Raw genomic sequence first — 23711 nt, forward strand, 5'->3', positions numbered from 1 at the left:
CGCTGTTAAAAGCTCCAAGAAGGTATTTGAAGCTTCAAGTTTCCAAGAAATCCAGGATTTGGATTCAAAGGATGCTGAGCCATGGTTAAATGCCATGAAGGCTGAGCTTGATTCCTTAGAGAGGAACAAAACATGGGAGCTAGTTCCAGTAGTTCCAGGAATGAAACTGCTTGGAAGCAAATGGGTCTTCAAAGCAAAGACTGATCAAAATGGCAAGATAGTCAGACACAAAGCCAGATTGGTAGCCAGAGGTTTTTCACAGGTACCAGGTGAAGACTATCACGAGACCTACTCACCCACCGTGAGGTATGAGAGCATTAGGTTTATGCTCAAGCTTGCTGCAGAGGAGAATCTACACGTTAGTCACCACGACGTGAATACAGCTTTTCTGTACGGATCTCTAGGTGAATCTCTTTATATGCTTCCACCTGATGACGTACAGGTAAATCAGGGATTTGTTTGTGCTCTGAAGAAATCCCTTTATGGTCTCAAACAAAGTGCACGGTGTTGGCACACAAAACTCACTGAAGTATTGTTTTCTCTAGGTTTTCAGCAAGGGAAAGCTGATCCATGTGTATTTGTCAAAGAAGAGGGGCAAAAGAAGCTGTATTGCTTGTTTTATGTTGATGATATTCTGTTCTTTTGGAAAGATGTCACAATGTACAATAACGCCCTAGCTCAACTGAAAGAGCATTTTGACATGAAAGATCTTGGTGAGGTAAACAACTACCTATCTCTGGAAATAGAGAGAGATCAAGATGGTAACATTCTAGTACCCCAGTCACGGAAAATTGCTGATGTGTTAAGCAAACTAAACCTGATGGATGCTAACCCTGTAGACACACCGATGACAACAGGTTATCAGGTAGATGACACTGAAGGAGCATTTTCTGACACTACACTGTACAGAAGTGTGCTAGGTAAACTAAACTTCATTGCCAGATGTTCAAGACCTGACATTGCTGTTAGCTGTAATTTGCTAAGCAGACAAGTCAACAATCCTACTGTTAAGGACTGGAAAGCTCTGAAACGCATAGCTTGCTATTTGAAAGGCACTATGCATTACAGACTGAGATTTAACAATCAGAAGTCTTGAGATATTTGCAGATGCAAGTTTTGGTAGTGACACTATAGACAGGAAAAGCACGTCTGGAGTTTGCTATATGTACAATCAGGGTCTTTTTGATTGGTCATGCAAGAAGCAAACAACAGTTAGCTTAAGTACTTGTGAAGCTGAACTGAATGCACTGTCTTATTCACTTAAAGATTGTGAATGGTTGTTACAATTGTGCAAAGACATGAAAATTCCTGTCAAATGTCCAATCCAGGTTTATCAAGACAACAAAGCATGTTTAGCTTTGCTGAATTCTGAAGGTTGTAAGCAAAGCATGAAGCATTTGCAATTGAAACTGCAACATGCTAGGGAATGTATTCAGAAGGGACTCGTAACAGTGTCCTATATGCCAGGTAATGAAATTCCTGCTGATGTATTGTCCAAGGTTGTACCAAGGGATCAACACTGTACCTATGTGCAGAAGTTGGGTTTGTACTGATATTGTACAAACACACTGCCCAGTGATATTCACAGAAAGGGGGAGGGTGTTGGCTTCTGTTTTCTTCACTGTGCAGCAAAATGCTTGTCACAAGACAACTGTTCACATTCCACAGTCAGAGGTACTGTTGGGTTCCCACGGGAAATGGGAGACTGGATGTGACGTACACTGGTTTCCTGTTTTTCACTGTTCTCTCGGTGTTCTTTGTTTCCGAGGGACTTGCTTATCTGCTCTCACAGAGGCAGGATGCATGTTTGTATTCTCTCAGCATAGAGTGTAAATAAAGTTAAGAATGTAGGCACATACTGCTTATCCTTCTGCTGTGTGGACTACTCTGCTTGGGCTCAAGATAAGACAAACCTGTATCAGCTTCAGATGGGCCGAAGCTGGTCAAAATCTCACAACCACAACAAGGTGGTGATCCAGTGAGTGATAAGGCAGTATGATACCTCTGGATTGGCCAGGCCTTCTACAAACATCTGCAACGTGGGCTCCTGCCTTCGCCAACAGAACAGTGCTTTCTAAGAGGATATCTGCATTATTTAATAACATAGCATAGTAAAAGAAAAACTGCACATAGAACAAAACCAAAAACCATGTATCAAGAACAAGATTACTTGAACAGCACGCAGCATTCATGAGCAAAAATTACAAGGGAGCTTCACAGTTTTACCTTAGTCCTAGAAACATTCCTTGTGTGATGTTACTCACAGTCCCTCTCCTGCAGCAGCTTCTGATATTTACAACCCTAGTCTTTTGTCAAAAGAGCTTGAGGTGGCATGTCTGGCTCTCCTGCTCTCCATTTTAGCCTCAAACACCCATGTGAAATAAGTCAGGCTAAGGGGCAGTGTCTGGCCCCAGGTCACTCAGCAAGTTTCGTGGCTCAAGTACAGATTTGAACTCTGGTCTCCTCCCACCCTTGTTCCTGATGTAGATGTTCACATTCCCTTGTTCCTGATGTAGATCTTCACTCACCCCTCCCTTCTTGTTGGGAGGAGGCACCATTTTATGGTTCGCCTTAGTATTCTCAACATCCTGGTGTATGTTTTTATTGTAAACACTATAACAACACTAGGACAAAGAATTCTGGGAGTGGTAATTTCCTAAGGGTGCTGAGAGTTAATTGGGAAACCCCGATTCCCCTCACAGAGCTATGGATTAGCAAACAAACCCCATACAATAGTTCTTATTACCTCCCATTTTTTCTTAGGTGAAATCATTATTTTACCAAAACTAAGCACATGTTTATCAGAAGTGATTTTTTAAGGATAAAACTGCTAAGAGCTTTCTTTCTCTTCCCCGCTCTAAGGAAGAGGGCCATTTTGTAGACTTTTATCATCATTTGTGTCCATTCGTGGCTACCATTTTATCTCTCAGAATGCCCCACAATGCTGCTCAGTGCTAAGCCCAATTGCTTAAAGTGGTATCCCTGTGCTTGAAATGTATGCTGTGAATGTGGCCCCAGTCAGAAATCTCTTGCACCATGCATTAATGTAGCCTTGGATGAATGGAGCATGGCTGAAGCGCTCCGCTTGGAGAAGTGTTGGAAGGTGGTACGCATCCATCTTGGAAGGGGAAGCACAATTCCCACCCCTCACGTACAGCAAGTTGTGGTTTGCATCTGCAAAAGAAATACATTGACTAACTGCAATGTTGGTGTGGTGTGGTGATTGTTTTCCAGTGCCTGCGAGTGAGACGAGGGAGCTCAATGGGCTGAAGTGCCCGAGTTGCCTCACCATCTTGACAGATGAGTGTGAGGGCAATAAGACCATCAGCTGCAGAAATGAGGAGGATCAATGCTTCTATGCTGGGGGTCTCGTGAAGTTCGGTGAGTCTTGTATGATGGAGTGCAGCTAGGGCCCCATCTTTGAGGAAGTATCATGCTACTTTGAGCAGTCATGGCTTCTGCTAAAAGACGCTAGGATACTTTGTTTATTAAGGGTGCTGAAAGTTATTAGGAGACCCACGTTGCCCTCACAGAGTGTCTGGGATGGGCAAGAGCCCAAGGAGGAGGGATGTGTGTGCAAGGAGGTGGGAGGAGGAGAATACAGGGAAGGGCTAGTGATTTCTGGGGTTCTTGCCTGGAACCCTGCGCCAGTTTATTCCATTTTTTCCCCAGCAACACCTTAAAAGCCTATTCATATAGGGACATGCTCTATTCCCTTTTGCTGTTCATTCCAATGAGTTTTAAATGTTTTAATGATTTTAACTGCTTTTATTGCTAATGTAAATATTTCTTGTAAACCCCTAGCAGTTTTTACTGCAAGCAAGCGGTATATAGATTTTGTTAAATACAAATACATCTTAAAATTTGCACTTTAAATTGGAGGGGGCAGGATGGAGACCCACAGGTCCAAGAGCCAAAGGCATTCCTCTAGAACTCTCTCTCTTTCTCTGGCCCCTCAGATCCTACTTAGCCTCACCTCCTTTCCCTAGGCCACACCCCTCACAAGCCCCACTTCATACCCTACCTGTATGCTTTGGCTTGGCTGGATTGTTGCCCCTGAACTCTTGGTTACTTGGAGGGAGAACAGAGAGGGGTGTTTGAATGTATGTACAAAATAGCCTGCCATTCATAACTTCATAAAGGTGAAGTTTACATATGTTTCCATTGGCCAGTGGACCTCCCAGAAGGTCACCCAGACTAGAAAACAGCTCTTGGTCTGAAAAAGGTTGCCCACCGTTCTGTTTGAGGGGGAGGGTTTTGGATTTCAAAAATATGTGTGTGCTTTTTTTCCCCAACAGGGGAAACCACCCTGAAGGGGGCTCTCCGAGGCTGTGCAACAGCTAGTATGTGTGACTACGGTCAGGAGATGCTGGTGACTTATCTTAAATCACTGGGATATGAGATCACTCAATTAGTGTGTACTGACGCAATGGACGATGCCAGTGAGCTGTAGCTGAGGGAAGGCAAACCTCCACCGCCCAGAAGAAACCACCATTTATGGAAATTGACGGCCTAATGGTTGAAGCAGGGGTGGTCTCAGCCTGAGGACTCCCAGGCTTTCTTTCCAGAAGTCTAGAAGCTCCTCCTCAAAGACAGGCTGTATTTGACTTTCATGTGCAAATGAAGTCATTGAATCATGTCCAAAATAAATATATATGGCAAATAATGTGTGTTGTATCATTTATCCAAATGCAACATTTGTTGGGGGAAATAATAGTGCTTGGGAATGGGAGCTAGATTTCAGGTTTGAAATCCCTGGCCAGCCTTCCATGAGGCATTGTAGCATTTTATGTAGTCTTACACAAAATGGAAATGCTTGTCTTCACACAATATATGCAAACATTTTGGGAGGTCCCCCTTGTGACCCCAAGCAGAGGAACGATGTACCATCTACACCCCCATCTCCTGGGTCCTGTGGAGAAGCATGCAGTGGCTGCATTTGACCCCCAGGCCAGAGGTTCCCCACCCCTGGTAGCGATTACTAAAGGGCTCCATAGTTTCCCATTTTTCTCTCTCCTTTGGCTTCCCTTACTCAGCCAAATGAGCAGCTTGGTGATTTTGGAAAGAAATTGTGAAACCATGCTTCTTCAGCAAGTACGGGTGCTTTCCGAGGCTGTGCAACAGCTAGTATGTGTGACCACGGTCAGGAGATGCTGGTGACTTATCTTAAATCATTGGGATATGAGATCACTCAATTAGAGTGCACTGACGCAATGGACGAGGATGCCAATGAGCTGTAGCTGAGGGAAGGCTGTATTTGACTTTCATGCGCAAATGAAGTCATTGAATCATGTCCAAAATAAATATATATGGCAAATAATGTGTGTTCTATCATTTATCCAAATGCAACATTTGTTGGGGGAAATAATAGTGCTTGGAGATGGGAGCTATATTTCAGGTTTGAAATCCCTGGCCAGCCCTCCATGTCAAATTTAATTGTGTCCACTTTGTGCTCCCTTGTTGTCAGGGGTAGTGCATCCCGTTTCACCACAGCAGCCATGCTCCGTAACCCCCACCAAAGCATCCCTTTCCACTTTGAGGCAATCAAGATTTGTGCTAATGTTAGATTTTCCACAAGCTTCAACTGGCACTGCTTGCATCAGCCTGCTGAACCAGTCCAGCTGTGCCAGAACCCTGTTGTCGCAATGGCCAGCAAGATGCCTGTGCAAAGCCTCAAAGCAGGACTGGACAGCAACACCACTTGGTTCCATCCCGTCCCCCCGCTTGTGATTCCCACCAACTGACATTCACAGGAATACTGTCTCCAACACTTGAGGAAGAACATGGCCAACTTGGTTAATAGCCATTGTTAGCCTTATCCTCCATTATTTTCTTCAAATCCTCAATCAAACACATCCATGTTGCTGCCCATCTTTACTTCCTGAGAGCAAATTCCAGAGTTTAACTATCTACTATTTCAAGCAGCACTTTCTTCCATCTTTCTCAGATCTTCCAACATTCACTGCCATTGGCTGCCCACAAATTCTAGTACTGTGAGAAAGGAATAACAGCTTTTCTCTCTCCTGTTGCACTAAAGGCTTCCTGTGAATTGAAGGCTGACTAAACCTCAGATGTGTAGGGAGCTACAAGAATTGCCCCAATCAAAGGATCTCACTGCTTGAGGTGTAGCATAAGGGTTTGCGCACTCCTCAAGGCACCTTGGGCTCACATTGCTCAGGTATCTGTGGAAATAAACGTAAGCACCTTGAATGTGACCTGGAAGAAAATTGGCAACCAGTGCAACAGAGGGAGACATGGCCAGAAAATTTTTTGAAAGTGGCATTATGTGGGGAAGGGCCTCAGCTGTAGCAGCCTCTCCTCCTTTACCTTTGCCATCTCTGCAAATTATAATAATAATAATTTAATAATAAATATATTATTTATACTCTGCCCATCTGGCTGGGATTCCCCAGCCACTCTGGGTGGCTTCCAGCAGAATATTAAAATCCAATTCTAAGGCTTTCACCATTCATTCTTCTTTTCAGGTTATTCTCACAACTTTCCACCTCTGAGCATAAAGATCCTTTGCCACTGTACCTGCATACATGAATACAGCTGGATACATAAACAGAGTTAGGAATTTTGCTGACCAATATCCCCTGCCAGAAGGGTTCTGGACTCTTGGAAAAGTCAGTTTGATTCCCCCCCCCCCCCCAATTATATATCATGCCCCAAAAGACCTTAGCCTTCCTACAGGTCTACCACATGTGACAGAATGACCCTTTGCAATTCTTACATTTCCAACATTTTTTGGTACATTCTTATATATTTGATCTAAGCTCTTTAGAGTTAAATAACATTGGTACATCATCTTATAATAACTAACTTATAATATGAAGAAGAAGATGGTGAAGGAAGAGGACATGAGCCCAATGTCACTCTCCCCACCCCCTCCATTGTGATTACAACATCTGGGAGTCCCATTCTTCTTAGAAGAAACAATGTGAAGAATCTAAGCTGACAGTAAATTATATAGCAACATTATATATTACACAAATATATACATCTGTGATGCTGCCACTCTCCCTCTCTCATTGTCCAAATGCCAAATCCGCATCATTCACACTGTCTTTGACTTTTATCAGCATCACAAGTGAAACAAAAGCAAAGGACGTGGAGCTGTGCTTGTGTATATCCAGCCCCAGTAAAAGATAGTCCCTTAAATCTGCAAGCTCCTCTGGAAACAGACCTGCAATCCCCCCCCCCACCTGCTCTTAACTCTGTTGTTGTTTAGTCGTGTCTGACTCTTCGTGACCCCCTGGACCAGAGCACCCCAGGCACTCCTGTCATCCACTGCCTCCTGCAGTTTGGTCAAACTCATGCTGGTAGCTTCGAGAACACTATCCAACCATCTCTTCCTCTGTCGTCCCCTTCTCCTTCTGCCCTCAATCTTTCCAAGCATCAGAGCCTTTTCCAGGGAGCCTTCTCTTCTCATGAGGTGGCCAAAGTATTGGAGCCTCAGCTTCATGATCTGTCCTTCCAGTGAGCACTCAGGGCTGATTTCTTCAGAATGGATAGGTTTGATCTTTTTGCAGTCCATGGGACTCTCTTAACTCTAACCAACTTATTTATAAAGAGCAGGTGGACCAATTCTGTACCCCAAACAAGTGCATTTAATGGGACAGAGGAAATCTAGATCATGAGTCACTGTGCATTTTATTACTGTACAACAAAGGAAACTGGACAGACACTTGTCTCCCCTTACCAAAAATAAATAAATTTGTGATTCTGACTATCAGAGAAATCTGGCAAAATTGCCTGGACTTCTGAAAATCTAATCCAATTTCACTGCTGAGCTTTGAATTCTGGTGTCACTTCCTGGGTGGTGAAATTGAGGGTGCCACAGGTTAAAGGAGGGACATGTCCTTGGAGCTCTTGGAAGGGGGAAGAGATTGATTTACCCCAAATGTGACTGAATTTAATGGGAGTGAGGGGATCCGAGTCACCGTGCATTTTATTACTGTACCACAAGGGAAAGTGTGGACAGACATTTGTCCCCCTTTCAAAAAAGTTCATGCTGTCAGAGAAAATGCCTTGGCTTCCAGAAACCTAATCCAATTTATGTGCTGTAACCTGATGGGACTCGTTTCCCCACATCGAGGATGGTGAAATTGACGCTGGCACAGATTAGGAGGTATGTGTCCTTGGAGTTATTGGAAGGGGGAAGAGATTTAATTGGTTTTCAACACTGTGCTTTAAATTATAGTATAGCACGATTAGACTTCTAAAAATTTGGGACACTGTCCTGAACCCATTGTTCCTTGGTACTGCCAAAGTGCTTCTTCTAATCTATAAATTCCTCCAACTAAGGCTCTTCATGCATCAGTTCCTTGCTCAGCCCAGTGCTGTTCTCGAAAGCCTTCCTGGCTCTTCAGCTCTCTAGAATGATGAAGACACTCCTGATCTCCTGCCTCCTCTTGACCCTTCTGAATCCAGGTGAGCAAAACCACAACTGCTGTGCTGATCATCCTGTTTCCAGGAAGGAACTAAGCGGGGGGGGGGGGGGGGTCAGCCATTAAAGCAGGAGAAGAAAGGAACAAGGACTTGTGGTTCCTTTGAAAGGGAGAGGAATAAAGCATATGGTCAAGCTACAAGGGATCCTCAATCATAGATAGTTTCTTCCCAATGTTTATATTTGTTTTTATTTAACCAAATACATACTGAGAGGTGCAGTATCCTGGAGTCCATTGGGGGAGCAATGGGGGCAGTCGCCCACTCTTGGATAAACCAGAATCCTAGGTTTCATCTACAACAAAAAGTATGTTTCTTGAACTTTTTTTCCTGTTTGCTTGCCTCATCGTCCACTCAAATTCTGCCCCTTCTTCCTGAAACATTGTTCTCAATATTAAATCTTTATTTTACCAAATGCATACAGAGGTGTGGCATCCCCAAGTACATTGGGGGAGCAAAAGAGGCAGTAGTTCACTCTTCAATAAACCAGAGTCCTAGCTTAAATTTAAAGCAGTGGTGTCAAAACTTTTTTCAAAGAGGGCCAGATTTGATGAAGAGAAAAGCCGTGGCAGCTGACCAAAGGGCCAACCAAAGTTGTTGAGCATTTTTTAGTTGTTGAGGTTTTTTCAGGATTTTACCCCTGGAAAATAAACTGCCACAGGGGCCGGATTAAACTGACCAATGGGCCCCTGAAATGGACTTTGGCCATGCCTGATTTAAAGCAAAGAGTAAGTTGCTTACATTTGTAGAAACTTATGATAGGATAGCACACAATCTATAGGCACAATTCTTCTCATATTTCGGAGCGGAATTATTCTGCCCCCCCCCCATGAAATCTTTTAGTTTGCTGGCGTTACACACCACCCCAATCTCTCAGTGGAGTCAGGTTCCAGAGGTACCAGATGTGCTTACCAGAGTCTGTCATGTTTGCTGGTGCTGATGGGAGTTGTAGTACAACAACTTCAGGAGGGTTAAAGGTTTCCCCACACCTTCTCTACTGGTCCTCTCCCTCAGACTGCAGGAGCCATCTTGGACAATCATTCTCAGGTCTATGCAAGGCCCACCCCCATTCACAGAGTTTAAGAACTACAGAAGGAATATATACTAGTTTGCAGAAACTAGTATTCAAATAGTGCCTCCAATGTTGCAGAAAAAATATATCAATTGCGAATCTTAAACATGAATTTATCCAGTCCGCTTTTGAAGCTATCAAATTTGGTGGCGTTTGCTACCTCTCGTAAGATGGAGTTTGTAGCAGAAAGTGTTGTGTTCATGTACCTTGACGCAGACCTATTCTTCCTACACAGTTACTAAAGTTTTCTAAACCCATTTTTCCCCTGTCTGCAGTGGCATCTCTGACATGTGAGTCTTGTTTCAATGAAGGAAAAGATTGCATAAATGCCACCACTGTGGAGTGTGACGATACCAGTGACCAGTCCTGCATGTCTGCCCTTGGAGTTGGCAAACTGTGTAAGTGAGAAGAACTTTCATCCTCTTTGATCACCAAAACGTAAACCCCCTGACTCACTTTCTAAGGCCATATCTTAGCCACAAGCCACGGAACAAGACTTTTCATAAAGAAGTGTTCTAGGTTCTGCATTGCCTGTAGGAGCAGGGAAGAAATTCAAGTCAGTTCATATTTAAAGGTGTGTTTACTCAATTGGCAGAGCAAAACAAAACATCCTTCAGAATCTGCCCTTCTCCCATTTTTGCAATTCAGTTGTCCAGCCATGTAATCAATAGACAAATGCACATACTAGGGTAAATTGTGCATATAAGAACCTACAATAAAATGAAGCGACAGTCACCTAATTCATAAGAAGAGCTAAAAATAAAGATAGAAAAGATGGATATCAGTAGCAGCAACAATACAAGCCAAACAATACCCCAACCCAAGTGTCGGTTCAGCAGCCTCAGCTTTTGTAGTTGGAGTCAGTCTATCAGGTTCCCATCTCCCAGGCCAAGTGAAAAATGACCTGCAAGGCAGAGAGCTAGTCTGCCAGGATTCACAGCCAAGATGGTCAACAAACTTCCTGCCCACCCCCCCCCCCACGGGAGAAACCGTGACTGCTTAAATCAGTATAACCCTGCAGATAGGGCCTAAGAGTAAAAATAACATTCAGACTAAATGTTGATGGGGGGGTGGGGGAGTTGGAAACTGATATGAAAATGTGGAGAAATGAACTTCAAATAAGAAACCAAGAGAAACTGATACTGGCATATTGCCCCTTCCTAATTGCCTGTGGTACATGCTCCCTTTATGAGCTCCAGCATCGACTCTCATTGCTCCAATTACAGGGTGGATTTGATTTAAATCACAATTTAAATCACTAGTCAGTAAAACTTGATTTAAAACATTTTTTTACATAAAGACTCATTCTTGCTGGTGTAATCTTAATATTTACAACTAGATGAAGGTTTTGGTTTTGGAATAATAAATTTTCAGAGTAGTTTTTAAAGTTATATCAAAAATTACTGATTTGGTTATACTATTAGAAAAACATTGACAAATAATTATGAAATTTTTGTGAGGTTTAATAAATTAACTGTTTATATTTGGACTTCTTTTCTGCTGTATTTTATTGGAAGGAGAAAAAATAATCATTTCATTAATAATAATTTAAATAATTTATTTAACTAAAACAATAACATTATAGCATATGCATCCATGTTTGTTAACTTATGTGATTAAACGATTTTTTAAGAAAAACCTTAGAAGGAGTTATAGCACACATGAAAAGCTTAAAACAAATCCTTATTTCCTGAGGATAGTCTTTGGACTATAATATAACTTAAATAGAAAACTATCTTGGGGGGGATCCTCCAAAAGCATTTAAAAAACCACACAATTTAAATTTAAAAAATCTGATTTAAATTAAAAAAATCTAATTTAAATTTAAAAATCTGATTATTTTGATTTTTTAAATTGATTTTTATCCACTCTGTCAGCCACAAAACTTATTTCATTGATGAATTCCTTCCCATGAAACCTCCTGAACTGGTCCCACTCAATAAGGAGAAGGGTGGTAGAAACCTCTGGACAGCCAAAGTTTCTCCATTCCTGACTCACATTCAACATATAGATAAAACTGGAGAAATCTCTTTTTGCTCCAAGCAGGGCCTGCTCAACACAATTGGATACCTGAGGCAAACCATGAAATGTTCCCCACCCCGCAGACCCGGAAGAAAGGGTGACTGAAGATTAGGCCTGGGCGATTTATTGATATATCGCCCAAGGACCGCTATGAGGGGCAGACCGTGATGACAGCTTCACTCAGCAGTAAATCGGTGGGGGAAACCCCACCTATCCTGAGTCCCTCTGCCTCCAGCACCCAGCACGCTGAGGAAAAACTAAACAAGCTGCAGCCTGGAGCTGGAGGCAGAGGGACTCAGGAGGGGTGGCAGTTTCATCAACGATGTGAAATCATCATCGTGGTCTGTCCCATATACTTGCACTGGGAGAAAGAAGCTGCATGGACAAGGCTTATACATCTTGTTCCTCCCTCCCTCCCTCCCTACCTCCCTCCCTCAAACTGCTTGGGTTAAGAGCACACCGCTGCCCTCGCCTCAGCCAAGCAGTTTTGCGGAAACCCCAACCTGCCACTGGCTCACATGAGCAAGTAGTGGGGCGGGGGCTCTGTTAAAGTGCTCCCCCTCCCTAGCTGCAAGAGCCCCACCCCCGCTCCTGCTTGCACACAAGTAGGAGCGGTATCTCAGCTGCTAAGCAGGGGAACTGCAAGCCATGTCACCCTTTCCTATTGAGGGGCACGGCTGCCCACCTCTCAATGGAGAAGTTTGAAGGAGCCCCCACCTTGCGTGAGTCGACAGTGGAGTGCAGGCTCCGGGTGGAGACAACCTTGGCTGCCACCTGGCTGCCTTTTTCAGCACAGTAGAAAAGACGGAGCCCACTCTGCCAGTCAAAGGCAGCCAAGCAGTGCAGGCAGCCCTGCAAGGCACAGGTAGGGTGGCTTTGCAGCCTGCGCTTTGCGAATGACCACCCCACAAGGAAAGAGGCAGTGTGCCTGCACGGGCACCAGAGAGGCGGAGGGAGCCTCAGAAAGGAGCCCCGAGGTGGTATTTCCTAAAATGTATAGAACTTAAGATAAGGTATTTTGGAACTGTAAGGAGAAGGAAGGGAATTTCTTTCAAATGTGGTGGATGTGTCCTGTAATGGTTCTAGGGGTTGCTCGTGCATAAATCGGCGCCACACCTGGCTGGGTTGCCTGAATTAACCCTTTTCTGTCCAGACAGCCACTCGCCCGTGGCTGTCTCAATCGCTGGCAGAATCCGTCAGTGGGCGTTTCTTGATCTTCTTCCAGCAAAGAAGCTCTTTAACGCCTAGTCTCCGCCTACTCTCCCTGCGCGGAAGCCTTCTGTGCAAGGAGGGTGTGGGCAGCGGAGGACCCGTGCTCTCCCCACTGGTCCCCGGCGAGGAGTCATGGAGCCACCTCGCTGATTCCCCCATCTGCCCCCCTTCTCCACTGGTGCTACGCTGATTTCCTTCCCCAGAAGATGTGCTGCTTCTCTCCCTCCCGGGACGCTCTCCGGAATCCCTCTGGAGCCCTCCCTCTCCCTCTGGCTCCGATGGCAGTTCCCTGACATGTCCTAAAATTAAAGTCTACTGGGATATGTTATATAAAATACTTTTAGTAAAAAAACCAGAGTCTTTTTTATTAGCGATCATAGGTGAAGAAATTCCCCCCAAAAAAGACATAAATATATTTATGTATGCTACCACGGCAGAAAGGATACTTTTAGCCCAGAAATGGAAGCAGCTGGAACTTCCAACGTTGGAAGAATGCCAGACAAAGATGATTGAATACGCCGAGCTTTCGAGACGGACGGGGGAAATCCGAAACCAGCGCGATGAACTGTTTGAAAAGGACAGGTTATGATTTGATACCTGTTTATAAATATTAGAAGTAAGTCTTTTAAGTATGGAGATAAAGTAAATAGGGTGATTTAGAAATGCAAAATAAAAGTGATTGCATATGGAAGCCAGGAAGGGGGACAGGAGGAAGTCAGAGCTCAATTTGAGCAAAGATATATGTGTTGAAGAAATTTTATTTGGTTGTTATAAAGGAAAAAAGAAATTTTAATAAACATTATATTAAAAAGAAAAAGGAAGGAGCTCCAAGGTCCCTGCCACGAACAACAGGGACATGGGGTGGCTCAAATGGGGGAGAGGAACTGACGAGGAGGTGACAGATCTTGCCTCCAAGGATCACAGCACAGCTTCAAAGGCAGCAGCATCAGGCAATGCTTTTCTTGATGGTCAGATCTCCTGCCCCTGTGGATCAGCAAACATAAGGTGATCATCAACCCTTTCCTGATAGGTGGGCCAGCCCTATCTCCAGGTCTAGTTATTTCCTTTTCCAATTCTTTTATAGCACTTTTGGGGTCAACAATGGTTCTCAAGTCCTGCATCGATACAGAGTTGTGTGATGTATATGGCAGTGCCTCCGTAACCTCATCACTGTACATCCAGAGCAAGGCCTCCTGCTGCAAGACAGATATGTGCAACAGCGGACCTCCCGAAAGTAAGTATCATCATCAGGAAAGATGATCTCACAAAACTTAAGTAATGAGAGAGGTCAAAGAAAGACAAACAAGTTTTTGGCAGTATCCTGATGTCAGGGACTGGCTAGACAAGGAGGAGTGGTGCCAGCCAGACACTCCAGGAGATGCCTGAGGGTGACACTAGGAAAGATTTCAAACCTGATTCAGACTGGTGGGACAAGGAGGAGCCACTGACAGAGGGAACCAGCGGGGAAGCATTGGAGCCATAGTATGGGGGTGGCGGGAACTAATAGAACAAAACCCAAAATATCAATAAGAAGATTACTTGAACAACATGCAGCATCTATTAGCAAAAATTACAAATGAGCGTCACAGTTTTACCTTAGTCCTAGAAACACCCCTCTCATAATGCTACTCACAGTTCCTCTCCTGCAGCAGCTTCTGGTATTTACATCCTATGCTTTCCTCCAAAATGTTTGAGCTCCCGCTCACCATTTTATCCTCAAAACATCCTGTGAAATAGGTTAGGCTGAGAGATGGTTCCTGGTCCCAAGCCACTCCGCAAGTGTCATGGCTACATTGAAATTTGAACCCTGGTCTCCTAGATTCTAGTCCAACTCTCTAACCACTTCACATCACTGGCTCATTGGTTTCCCAGTTTTCTAGCCCCGAAACCTAGAGTGACCCATTTTCTTTGATGCATTTGCATTTGTAGAGATGTTTTTAGTGGGACAGACTGGTAAGGCAGTATGATGATTCTTCTGCTTTGGCGATCACTCGTAGCCAAGTAAGACTGTCTTTCATAAACACGGTTTTAACAATGAGTCCGTAAGTGACTGTGGAGGCCAATTCTGGAACCACACGTCCTTCCACAGTGGGGACATTGGTTTCTGGGTGGGAGTTGATCATGGTGTGGATTTGCCAAGCATGCCTTCCTCTTAGCACGTTTCTCCCTTATATCCTGAGTTCGAGTGTCTTCAAAGCCCATGACACCTTTGGTAAAGGCTGTTCTCCAATTGAAGCGCTCTCAGGCCAGTGTTTCCCAGTTGTCAGTGTTTATACTTCATTTTTAAAGATTTGCCTTGAGACAGTCTTTAAACCTCTTTTGTTGACCACCAGCATTACACTTTTGATTTTTAAGTTCAGAATAGAGTAGTTACTTTGGAAGACGATCATCAGGCATCTGCACAACATGACCAGTCCAACGAAGATGATGTTGAAGAATCATTGCTTCAACACTGGTGTTATTTGCTCCTTCCAGTACACTGATATTAGTTCGCCTGTCTTCCCAAGTGATGTGGAAAAATTTTCAGAGACTCCGTTGATGAAATCTTTCGAGGAGTTGGAGATGGTGTTTATAAGTGGTGCATGTTTCACAAGCATACAGTAAGTTTGGTAGTACAATAGCTTTGTAAACAAGCATGTTGGTTTCCCTGTGAATGTCCTGGTCCTTAAACACTCTGCACTTCAGTCAACAGAAATCTGCACTCACAGAGCTCAGGGATGCTGGATTTTGGCATAAGTGCTAGCCCTTATGGAAAGATAACTGTCTAGGTAGGAGAAGTGATTGACATTTTCCAACGTTACACCATTGAGTTGGATTTGTGGAGCTGCAGAGGGGTTATTTTGTACTTGTTGGTGCACTACTTTGTTTTTTTTTTGGATGTTGAGCGACAGGCCAAACTTAACATAAGCTTCTGGGAAGATATTTAGGATGGTTTGGAGGTCATCCTGTGAGCGTGCACACACTACGTTGTCATTAGCATACTGAAGCTCTATGATGGAAGTTACTGTAACCTTACTCTTTGCTTTCAGCCTGCTCAGATTGAAGAACTTTCCATCTGTTAAATATATGATTTCTACTCCGGTGGGGAGTTTCCCTTCGACAATGATAATTGTCAGATCATTTGTAGGATCATGGCAATGAAAACAATGAATAGAGTTGGGGCAATAACACAACCCTGTTTAACACCTGATCCCACTGTGAATGGTTCACTTTGAGAGCCATCATTATCTGCGATTGTTGCTGTCATATTATCATGGAGGAGCCGGATGATGTTTACAAATTTATCTGAGCAGCGAATTCTCAGAAGGACAGTCCACAGGGCATTAAGATTTACAGTGCCGAAAGCCTTAGGTCAAAAAACGACACATACGGGGGTTGGTTTTGATCTCTGCATTTTCCTTGAAGCTGTTGAGCGGTGAAAATCATGTCCACTGTCCCCCTAGAAGGCCAAAAACCATTTTGGGATTCAGGAACGGTCACCTCGGATATTGTTAAGAGATGATTTGCTAAGAACCTTGCAAGAATTTTACCACCTGCAGCTAATAGAGAGATGCCTCAATAGTTTCTGCAATCAGTTCTGTCACCTTTTTTTAAAAAAAAGATAATTTTGGCATCCATAAAGTCTGCTGGGATCTCTTCTCTCTCCCAGATTTTTTTGATGAGCTTGTGAAGTTGTTGTGTAAGTTCAATTTCACCCACTTTGAAGACTTTGGCAGGTATCCCCTCAGGTCTGCTTGTTTTTTTTGTTTTTCATATGGTTAATAGCTGTACACAACTCTGCCAGATTTGGAGATACTGCAAGCTCATCTCTAACTTGTTTTTGCAGAATTTGTGAGAGGACCTCAGCAGCTACGGGGGAGTTGCAGTTAAGGAGATGTCGGTAATGTTCTTTAAAGCGGTGTAATAGCTTCTTTATCTTTTAGAAGTGTGATCCCGTCTGCTGAGCGTAGGGGGAATATGCCATGATTTATTCGCCCATAGATGGTCTTTGTGACTTTGTTCACAGGCTGCAATAATGGATGTTTTTAGCTTGGTCCAGTGTTCCTCGATGTTATCAGGGAATTCTGAAAGCAGATGGCCCTTAAGAGTCATTTGGAAACAATCCCACTTAATGGGATCTTGAAGGCCTTGGGTGTTCATTTTGCGCCTTGTTTTCCTTCCTTGAAGCCTACGTTAAGGTATAATATTGATAGCCACTGTGGAGCATATTAGTCAGTGATCTGTCCAGCAGTCGTCGGCACTCGTCATAGCTCTGGTAAGGAGCAGATCACGGTGATCTTTAGCACAGACAATAACATAGTCTAAGACAGCAGCAGGCAACCTAAGGACCATGGGCCGGATGTGGCCCAATCACCTTCTCAATCCGGCCCGTGGACGGTCCAGAAATCAGCGTGTTTTTACATGAGTAGAATGTGTCCTTTTATTTAAAATGCATATCTGGGTTATTTGTGTGGCCTGCCTGGTGTTTTGACATGAGCAGAATGTATGCCTTTATTTAAAATGCATCTCTGGGTTATTTGTGGGGCATAGGAATTCGGTCATATTTTTTTTCAAAATTTAGTCTGGCCCACCAAATGGTCTGAGGGATGGTGGACCAGCCCATGGCTGAAAAAGGTTGCTGACCCCTGGTCTAAGAGGTGCCAGTGGTTTGACCGAGGATGCCTCCAGGGAGTTTTACATTTATTTTTCTGTCAAAAGAGTGTGTTGGTAGTAACAAGGTTGTGCGCTGCACATATCGTCAAAAGTAAGATAGAGTTCTGGTTGCTGTTGCCAATTCCTTCTTTCCCAATAGTCCCAGGCCACCGACTGAAATCTCACCCAACTCCTGCATTAAAATCACCCAGGAGGATGAGTTTATCTTCCTTAGGCATCTCTGATAGAGGTATCCAGCTGAGAGTAAAAATTTGCTTTAATGTCTTCATCAGCATCCAGTGTTGGTGCATAAGCGCTTATAAGAGTAGCCTGTTGGTTTTTGGTGTGCTTTATTCGAAGGGTTGAGAGTCACTCATTAATGCCGGTAGGGACTTCTGACAGGAGCTTCACAAGATCATTTTTGATAGCGAAGCCTACCCCATGTATCTGAAGTTCTTGTTCAGATAGACCTTTCCAGAAGAAAGTGTAGTCTCCTTTTTCTTCCTTCAGTTGTCCCTCGCCTGCTCTTTGAGTCTCTTGAAGCGCTGCAATAGTGATGTTAAAACATTGGAGCTCTCTTGCAATGATGGCAGTTCTGCATTCAGAACACTCACTATCTGTGTTATCTGACAAAGTCTGTATATTCCATGTTCCAAAATTCAATTGTGTTTTACAACCGCTAGGTGGTGACCCCACTGGGCGTGGTCATCCAGTCAGGGGGAAAGGGAGGCAGACTATGTTTAGGGCACCTTTTCTAGCCCCTCCCCCTTTCCAGGGTGAGCAGAGTGGATCCTAAAATGGGCTGCTCAGTCATGGATACAGCTGCCGAGCTGCTCAACTGCCTCATTCCTTGGGTCAGAGTGACTAAATATGTATCTACCGCCCATGTGCTGGTTCATGACTAGGGGCTTCCAGATTTCATGATCCTGCCCCCATTACCATTTGCCGATCGCCAGGGGACTTTTGGGGTTTGAGTTTGGGATGGGTTTTTGGAAGACACCAGTACGTGAATTTGTTTTATGTGTATAGATCAGTGCATGCTGACCAAGGCACAATCTTCGCATCTGCATCAATATGCAGATGATACCCAGCTCTACCTCTCTTTCAAATCAGAACCAGTGAAGGCGGTGAAGGTCTTGTGTGAGTGCCTGGAGGTGGTTGGAGAATGGATGGTGGCTAATGGATTGAGGTTGAATCCTGACAAGACAGAAGTACTGTTCTTGGGGGACAGGGGGCGGGCAGGTATGGAGGACTCCCTGGTCCTGAATCAGGTAACTGTGCCCCTGAAAGACCAGGTGTGCAGCCTGGGAGTCATTTTGGATTCACAGCTGTCCATGGATGCGCAGGTCAATTCTGTATCCAGGGCAGCTGTCTACCAACTCCACCTGGTACGCAGGCTGAGACCCTACCTGCCCGCGGACTGTCTTGCCAGAGTGGTGCATGCTCTAGTTATCTCCCACTTGGACTACAGCATTGGACTACTGCAATGTGCTCTATGTGGGGCTACCTTTGAAGGTGATCCGGAAACTGCAATTAATCCAGAATGTGGCAGCTAGACTGGTGACTTGGAGTGGCCGGCGAGACCACATAACACCAGTCTTGAAAGACCTACATTGGTTCCCAGTATGTTTCCGAGCACAATTCAAAGTGTTGGTGTTGACCTTTAAAGCCCTAAACGGCCTCGGCCCAGTATACCTGAAGGAGTGTCTCCACCCCCATCGTTCTGCCCGGACGCTGAGGTCCAGCGCCGAGGGCCTTCTGGCGGTTCCCTCATTGCGAGAAGCAAAGCTACAGGGAACCAGGCAGAGGCCCTTCTCGGTAGTGGCGCCCGTCCTGTGGAACGCCCTCCCATCAGATATCAAGGGGATAAACAACTACCTGACATTCAGAAGACATCTGAAGGCAGCCCTGTTCAGGGAAGTTTTTAATGTGTGACATTTTAGTGTATTTTTGGTCTCTGTGGAAGCCGCCCAGAGTGGCTGGGGAAACCCAGCCAGATGGTTGGGGTACAAATAATAAATTATTATTATTATTATTATTATTATTATTATTATTATTCACAGTAGGGCTCTGTTCCGATGGCATGAGTAGTCACAATGAACCAGTAGATTCCTATCTGCTGCAGCCCTTATCTGCCTTCACAGCCGTTGTAACATACCACTTGTTATCATCCACCTGTTCTGCCGTTGAGGACTTTTTGGATCATTCTTTGTCTAGCTCCTTCCCTTTGACCTTACCGCCTTGGGTGACCCTGTTAGGAGTACAGGATTCCTGATGGCTTCGCTCACACGAGTCATAGGAATGTGGAAGCCCACTCACCACAACAAGGTGATGATCCAGTGAGTTATAAGGCAGTATGATACCTCTGGATTGGCCAGGCCTTCTACAAACATCTGCAACGTGGGCTCCTGCCTTCGCCAACAGAACAGTGCTTTCTAAGAGGATATCTGCATTATTTAATAACATAGCATAGTAAAAGAAAAACTGCACATAGAACAAAACCAAAAACCATGTATCAACAACAAGATTACTTCAACAACATGCAGCATTCATGAGCAAAAATTGCAAGGGAGCTTCACAGTTTTACCTTAGTCCTAGAAACATTCCTTGTGTGATGTTACTCACAGTCCCTCTCCTGCAGCAGCTTCTGATATTTACATCCCTACTCTTTTGTCCAAAGAGCTTGAGGTGGCATTTCTTGCTCTTCTGCTCACCATTTTAGCCTCAAACACCCGTGTGAAATAAGTCAGGCTAAGGGGCAGTCTCTGGCCCCAGGTCACCCAGCAAGTGTCATGGCTCAAGTACAGATTTGAACTCTGGTCTCCTCCCACCCTTGTTCCTGATGTAGATGTTCACATTCCCTTGTTCCTGATGTAGATCACTCACACCCCCCACTTCTTGTTGGGAGGAGGCACCATTTTATGGTTTGCCTTAGTATTCTCAAAACCCTGGTGTATGTTTTTATTGTATACACTATAACAACACTAGGACAAAGAATTCTGGGAGTGGTAATTTCTTAAGGGTGCTGAGAGTTAATTGGGAAACCCCGATTCCCCTCACAGAGCTATGGATTAGCAAACAAACCCCATACAATAGTTCTTATTAGCTACCATTTTTCCTTAGGTGAAATCATTATTTTACCAAAACTAAGCACATGTTTTCTCAGAAGTGATTTTTTAAGGATAAAACTACTAAGAGCTTTCTTTCTCTTTCCCGCTCTAAGGAAGAGGGCCATTTTGTAGAATTTTATCATCGTTTGTGTGCATCTGTGGCTGCCATTTTGTCTCTCAGAATGCCCCCCAATGCTGCTCAGTGATAAGCCCAATTGCTTAAAGTGGTATCCCTGTGCTTGAAATGTTTGCTGTGAATGTGGCCCCATTCAGAAATCTCTTGATCTCTTGCACCATGCCTTGATGTAGCCCTGAATTCAGCCCATGGCTGAAGCACTCCGCTTGGAGAAGTGCTAGAAGGTGGTAGGCATCCATCTTGGAAGGAGGAGTACAATTCCCACCTCTCACATACAGCAAGTTGTGGTTTGCATCTGCAAAAGAAATACATTGACTAATTGCAATGTTGGTGTGGTGTGGTGATTGTTTTCCAGTTCCTGAGACTGAGACGAGGGAGCTCAATGGGCTGAAGTGCCCGAGTTGCCTCACCATCTTGACAGATGAGTGTGAGGGCAATAAGACCGTCAGCTGCAGAAATGAGGAGGATCAATGCTTCTTCATTGGGGGTCTCATGAAGTTTGGTGAGTCTTGTATAATGGAGTGCAGCTAGGGCCCCATCTTTAAGGAAGTATCATGCTACTTTGAGCAGTCATGGCTTCCCCTAAAAGACGCTAGGATACTTTGTTTATTAAGGGTGCTGAAAGTTATTAGGAGACCCACGTTGCCCTCACAGACTGTCTGGGATGGGCAAGAGCCCAAGGAGGAGGGATGTGTGTGCAAGGAGGTGGGAGGAGGAGAATATAGGGAAGGGCTAGTGATTTCTGGGGTTCTTGCCTGGAACCCTGCGCCAGTTTATTCCATTTTTTCCCCAGCAACACCTTAAAAGCCTATTCAGATAGGGACATGCTCTATTCCCTTTTGCTGTTCATTCGATTGAGTTTTAAATGTTTTAATGGTTTTAACTGCTTTTATTGCTAATGTAAATATTTCTTGTAAACCCCTAGCAGTTTTTACTGCAATCAAGCGGTATATAGTTTTTGTTAAATAAAAATACATCTTAAAATTTGCACTTTAAATTGGAGGGGGCAGGATGGAGACCCACAGGACCAGGGGCCAAAGGCATTCCTCTAGGACTCTCTCTCTCTGGCCTTTGGGATCCACCTTAGCCACACCTCCTTTCCCTAGGCCACACCCCTCACAAGCCCTACTTCATACCCTACCTGTATGCTTTGGCCTGGCTGGATTGTTGCCCCTGAAGTCTTGGTTACCTGGATGGAGGACGGGGGGGGGGGTTGAATGTATGTATAAAATAGCCTGCCATGTAAAGGTGAAGTTTACATATGTTTCCATTGGCCAGCGGACCTCCCAGAAGGTCACCCAGACTAGAAAACAGCTCTTGGTCTGAAAAAAGTTGCCCACCGTTCTGTTTGAGGGGGAGGGTTTTGGATTTCAAAAATATGTGTGTGCTTTTTTTTCCCAACAGGGGAAACCACCCTGACGGGTGCTCTCCGAGGCTGTGCAACAGCTAGTATGTGTGACTATGGTCAGGAGATGCTGGTGAATTATCTTAAATCACTGGGATATGAGATCACTCAATTAGAGTGTACTGACGCAATGGACGATGCCAGTGAGCTGTAGCTGAGGGAAGGCAAACCTCCACCGCCCAGAAGAAACCACCATTTATGGAAATTGACGGCCTAATGGTTGAAGCAGGGGTGGTCTCAGCCTGAGGACTCCCAGGCTTTCTTTCCAGAAGTCTAGAAGCTCCTCCTCAAAGACAGGCTGCATTTGACTTTCATGTGTAAATGAAGTCATTGAATCATGTCCAAAATAAATATATATGGCAAATAATGTTGTATCATTTATCCAAATGCAACATTTGTTGGGGGAAATAATAGTGCTTGGGGATGGGAGCTAGATTTCAGGTTTGAAATCCCTGGCCAGCCTTCCATGAGGCGTCGTAGCATTTTATGTAGTCTTACACAAAATGGAAATGCTAGTCTTCACACAATATATGCAAACATTTTGGGAGGTCCCCCTTGTGACCCCAAGCAGAGGAACGATGTACCATCTACACCCCCATCTCCTGGGTCCTGTGGAGAAGCATGCAGTGGCTGCATTTGACCCCGAGGCCAGAGGTTCCCCACCCCTGGTAGCGATTACTAAAGGGCTCCATAGTTTCCCATTTTTCTCTCTCCTTTGGCTTCCCTTACTCAGCCAAATGAGCAGCTTGGTGATTTTGGAAAGAAATTGTGGAACCATGCTTCTTCAGCAAGTACTTTGTGAATCCACTCATCCTCAGCAGGTACCCTGGGTGAGCACCACTTTGAGGCAATCAAGATTTGGGCAAATGTTAGATTTCCCTCAGGCTTCAACTGGCCAGAACCTACATCAGCCTGCTGAACCAGGCCTGTTACCATCAATTTTGGACGAGCAAAGACTTTATTAAATAGTTGGGTATAATGATTTCATCCGATATAGACCAAATTGTAAAATTTAAATTTGAATCAAATTATAAATGAGATTTCTTTTGATATTGAAAGGTGGGGACCTCAAAATGAATGTTGTTCCCAAGTTTTTATACATTCTTAGAGGATTACCAAAAATAGCCCCAAATTTTACTTCCAAAAAATAAATCAACTATTTAGATCGTGCCTATGGGGTACAAAGCCACCAAAAATATCACTACATAAAATGCAACTTCCAACTAAGGAAGGTGGCTTTGGTCTCCCAAATCTGAAACTATATCACCAGGCCTACCTGCTGAGTAAGACTAATGATTGGAGAGCTAGCAGGAATCCCAACTGGGCTACTCTCGAATATAGTTTCTTTGAACCTCTTGTAGGGTGGACTAAACTCAACTCCAATTTTATGAAACAACCTATTATCCTGGAGACTATTAAAGCTCCTATAAAAATGTGGATGAATATAAATAAAAATAATGATGACCCCTATCAGCATGAGAAATTAACAATATGGGCCAACCCAAAATTAAAAATTGGAAATCAAGTAATAATTTGGCGAAATTGGATGAAAAAGGGTATTTTGACATTGAATCAATTAAATGACAAATTTGTGGAACATAAGACTTTGCATGTAAAGTATGGATTAACCAGTGAAACACAATGACAATACATCCAATTGATACATATGTT

The 23711-nt window shown here is 44.1% G+C and overlaps 2 protein-coding genes and 1 long non-coding RNA gene across 5 annotated transcripts in view; 2 read left to right on the plus strand and 1 right to left on the minus strand.

Annotated features, from left to right (window-relative positions):
* LOC310769035 (phospholipase A2 inhibitor and Ly6/PLAUR domain-containing protein-like) overlaps positions 1-4664 on the plus strand; it is a 45137-nt gene extending 40473 nt beyond the window's left edge. For both annotated transcript variants that reach the window (XM_083628090.1, XM_083628089.1), the window contains exons 4-5: positions 3235-3381; positions 4299-4664. In XM_083628090.1, coding sequence (XP_083484216.1) covers positions 3235-3381; positions 4299-4453 — 302 coding nt within the window. In that variant the 3' untranslated portion in view covers positions 4454-4664. The remainder of the gene's footprint in view (positions 1-3234; positions 3382-4298) is intronic.
* Positions 1-23711, minus strand: part of LOC310769234 — a 130988-nt gene that overhangs the window by 53108 nt on the left and 54169 nt on the right. The window contains exon 3 of one of the 2 annotated variants that reach the window (XR_014551557.1): positions 8288-8379. The exons of the other annotated variant lie outside the window; for it this stretch is intronic. This is a non-coding gene — a long non-coding RNA (uncharacterized lncRNA). Of the gene's footprint in view, positions 1-8287; positions 8380-23711 lie in introns of those variants that run through there. 2 annotated transcript variants of the gene reach the window in all.
* On the plus strand, positions 8296-22395 carry LOC310769036 (phospholipase A2 inhibitor gamma subunit B-like). The gene is made up of 5 exons (XM_083628091.1): positions 8296-8436; positions 9799-9921; positions 13842-13991; positions 20991-21137; positions 22040-22395. Exons 1-5 carry the CDS (start codon positions 8385-8387, stop codon positions 22192-22194), a joined length of 627 nt encoding a protein of 208 aa, XP_083484217.1. The 5' UTR covers positions 8296-8384; the 3' UTR covers positions 22195-22395.

The sequence above is a fragment of the Podarcis filfolensis genome, assembly GCF_964270895.1.
Source record: "Podarcis filfolensis genome assembly, chromosome: 8".
In the NCBI taxonomy this organism is placed as follows: domain Eukaryota; kingdom Metazoa; phylum Chordata; class Lepidosauria; order Squamata; family Lacertidae; genus Podarcis; species Podarcis filfolensis.

Bases quoted from the DNA above. Each gene is read 5' to 3' on its own strand.
- LOC310769036 (XM_083628091.1), top strand. From the start codon at position 8,385: ATGATGAAGACACTCCTGATCTCCTGCCTCCTCTTGACCCTTCTGAAT. The intron at 9,922-13,841 runs GTAAGTGAGAAG...ATTCTTTTATAG, and splicing joins CCTTGGAGTTGGCAAACTGT to CACTTTTGGGGTCAACAATG. The intron at 21,138-22,039 runs GTGAGTCTTGTA...TTTTCCCAACAG, and splicing joins TGGGGGTCTCATGAAGTTTG to GGGAAACCACCCTGACGGGT.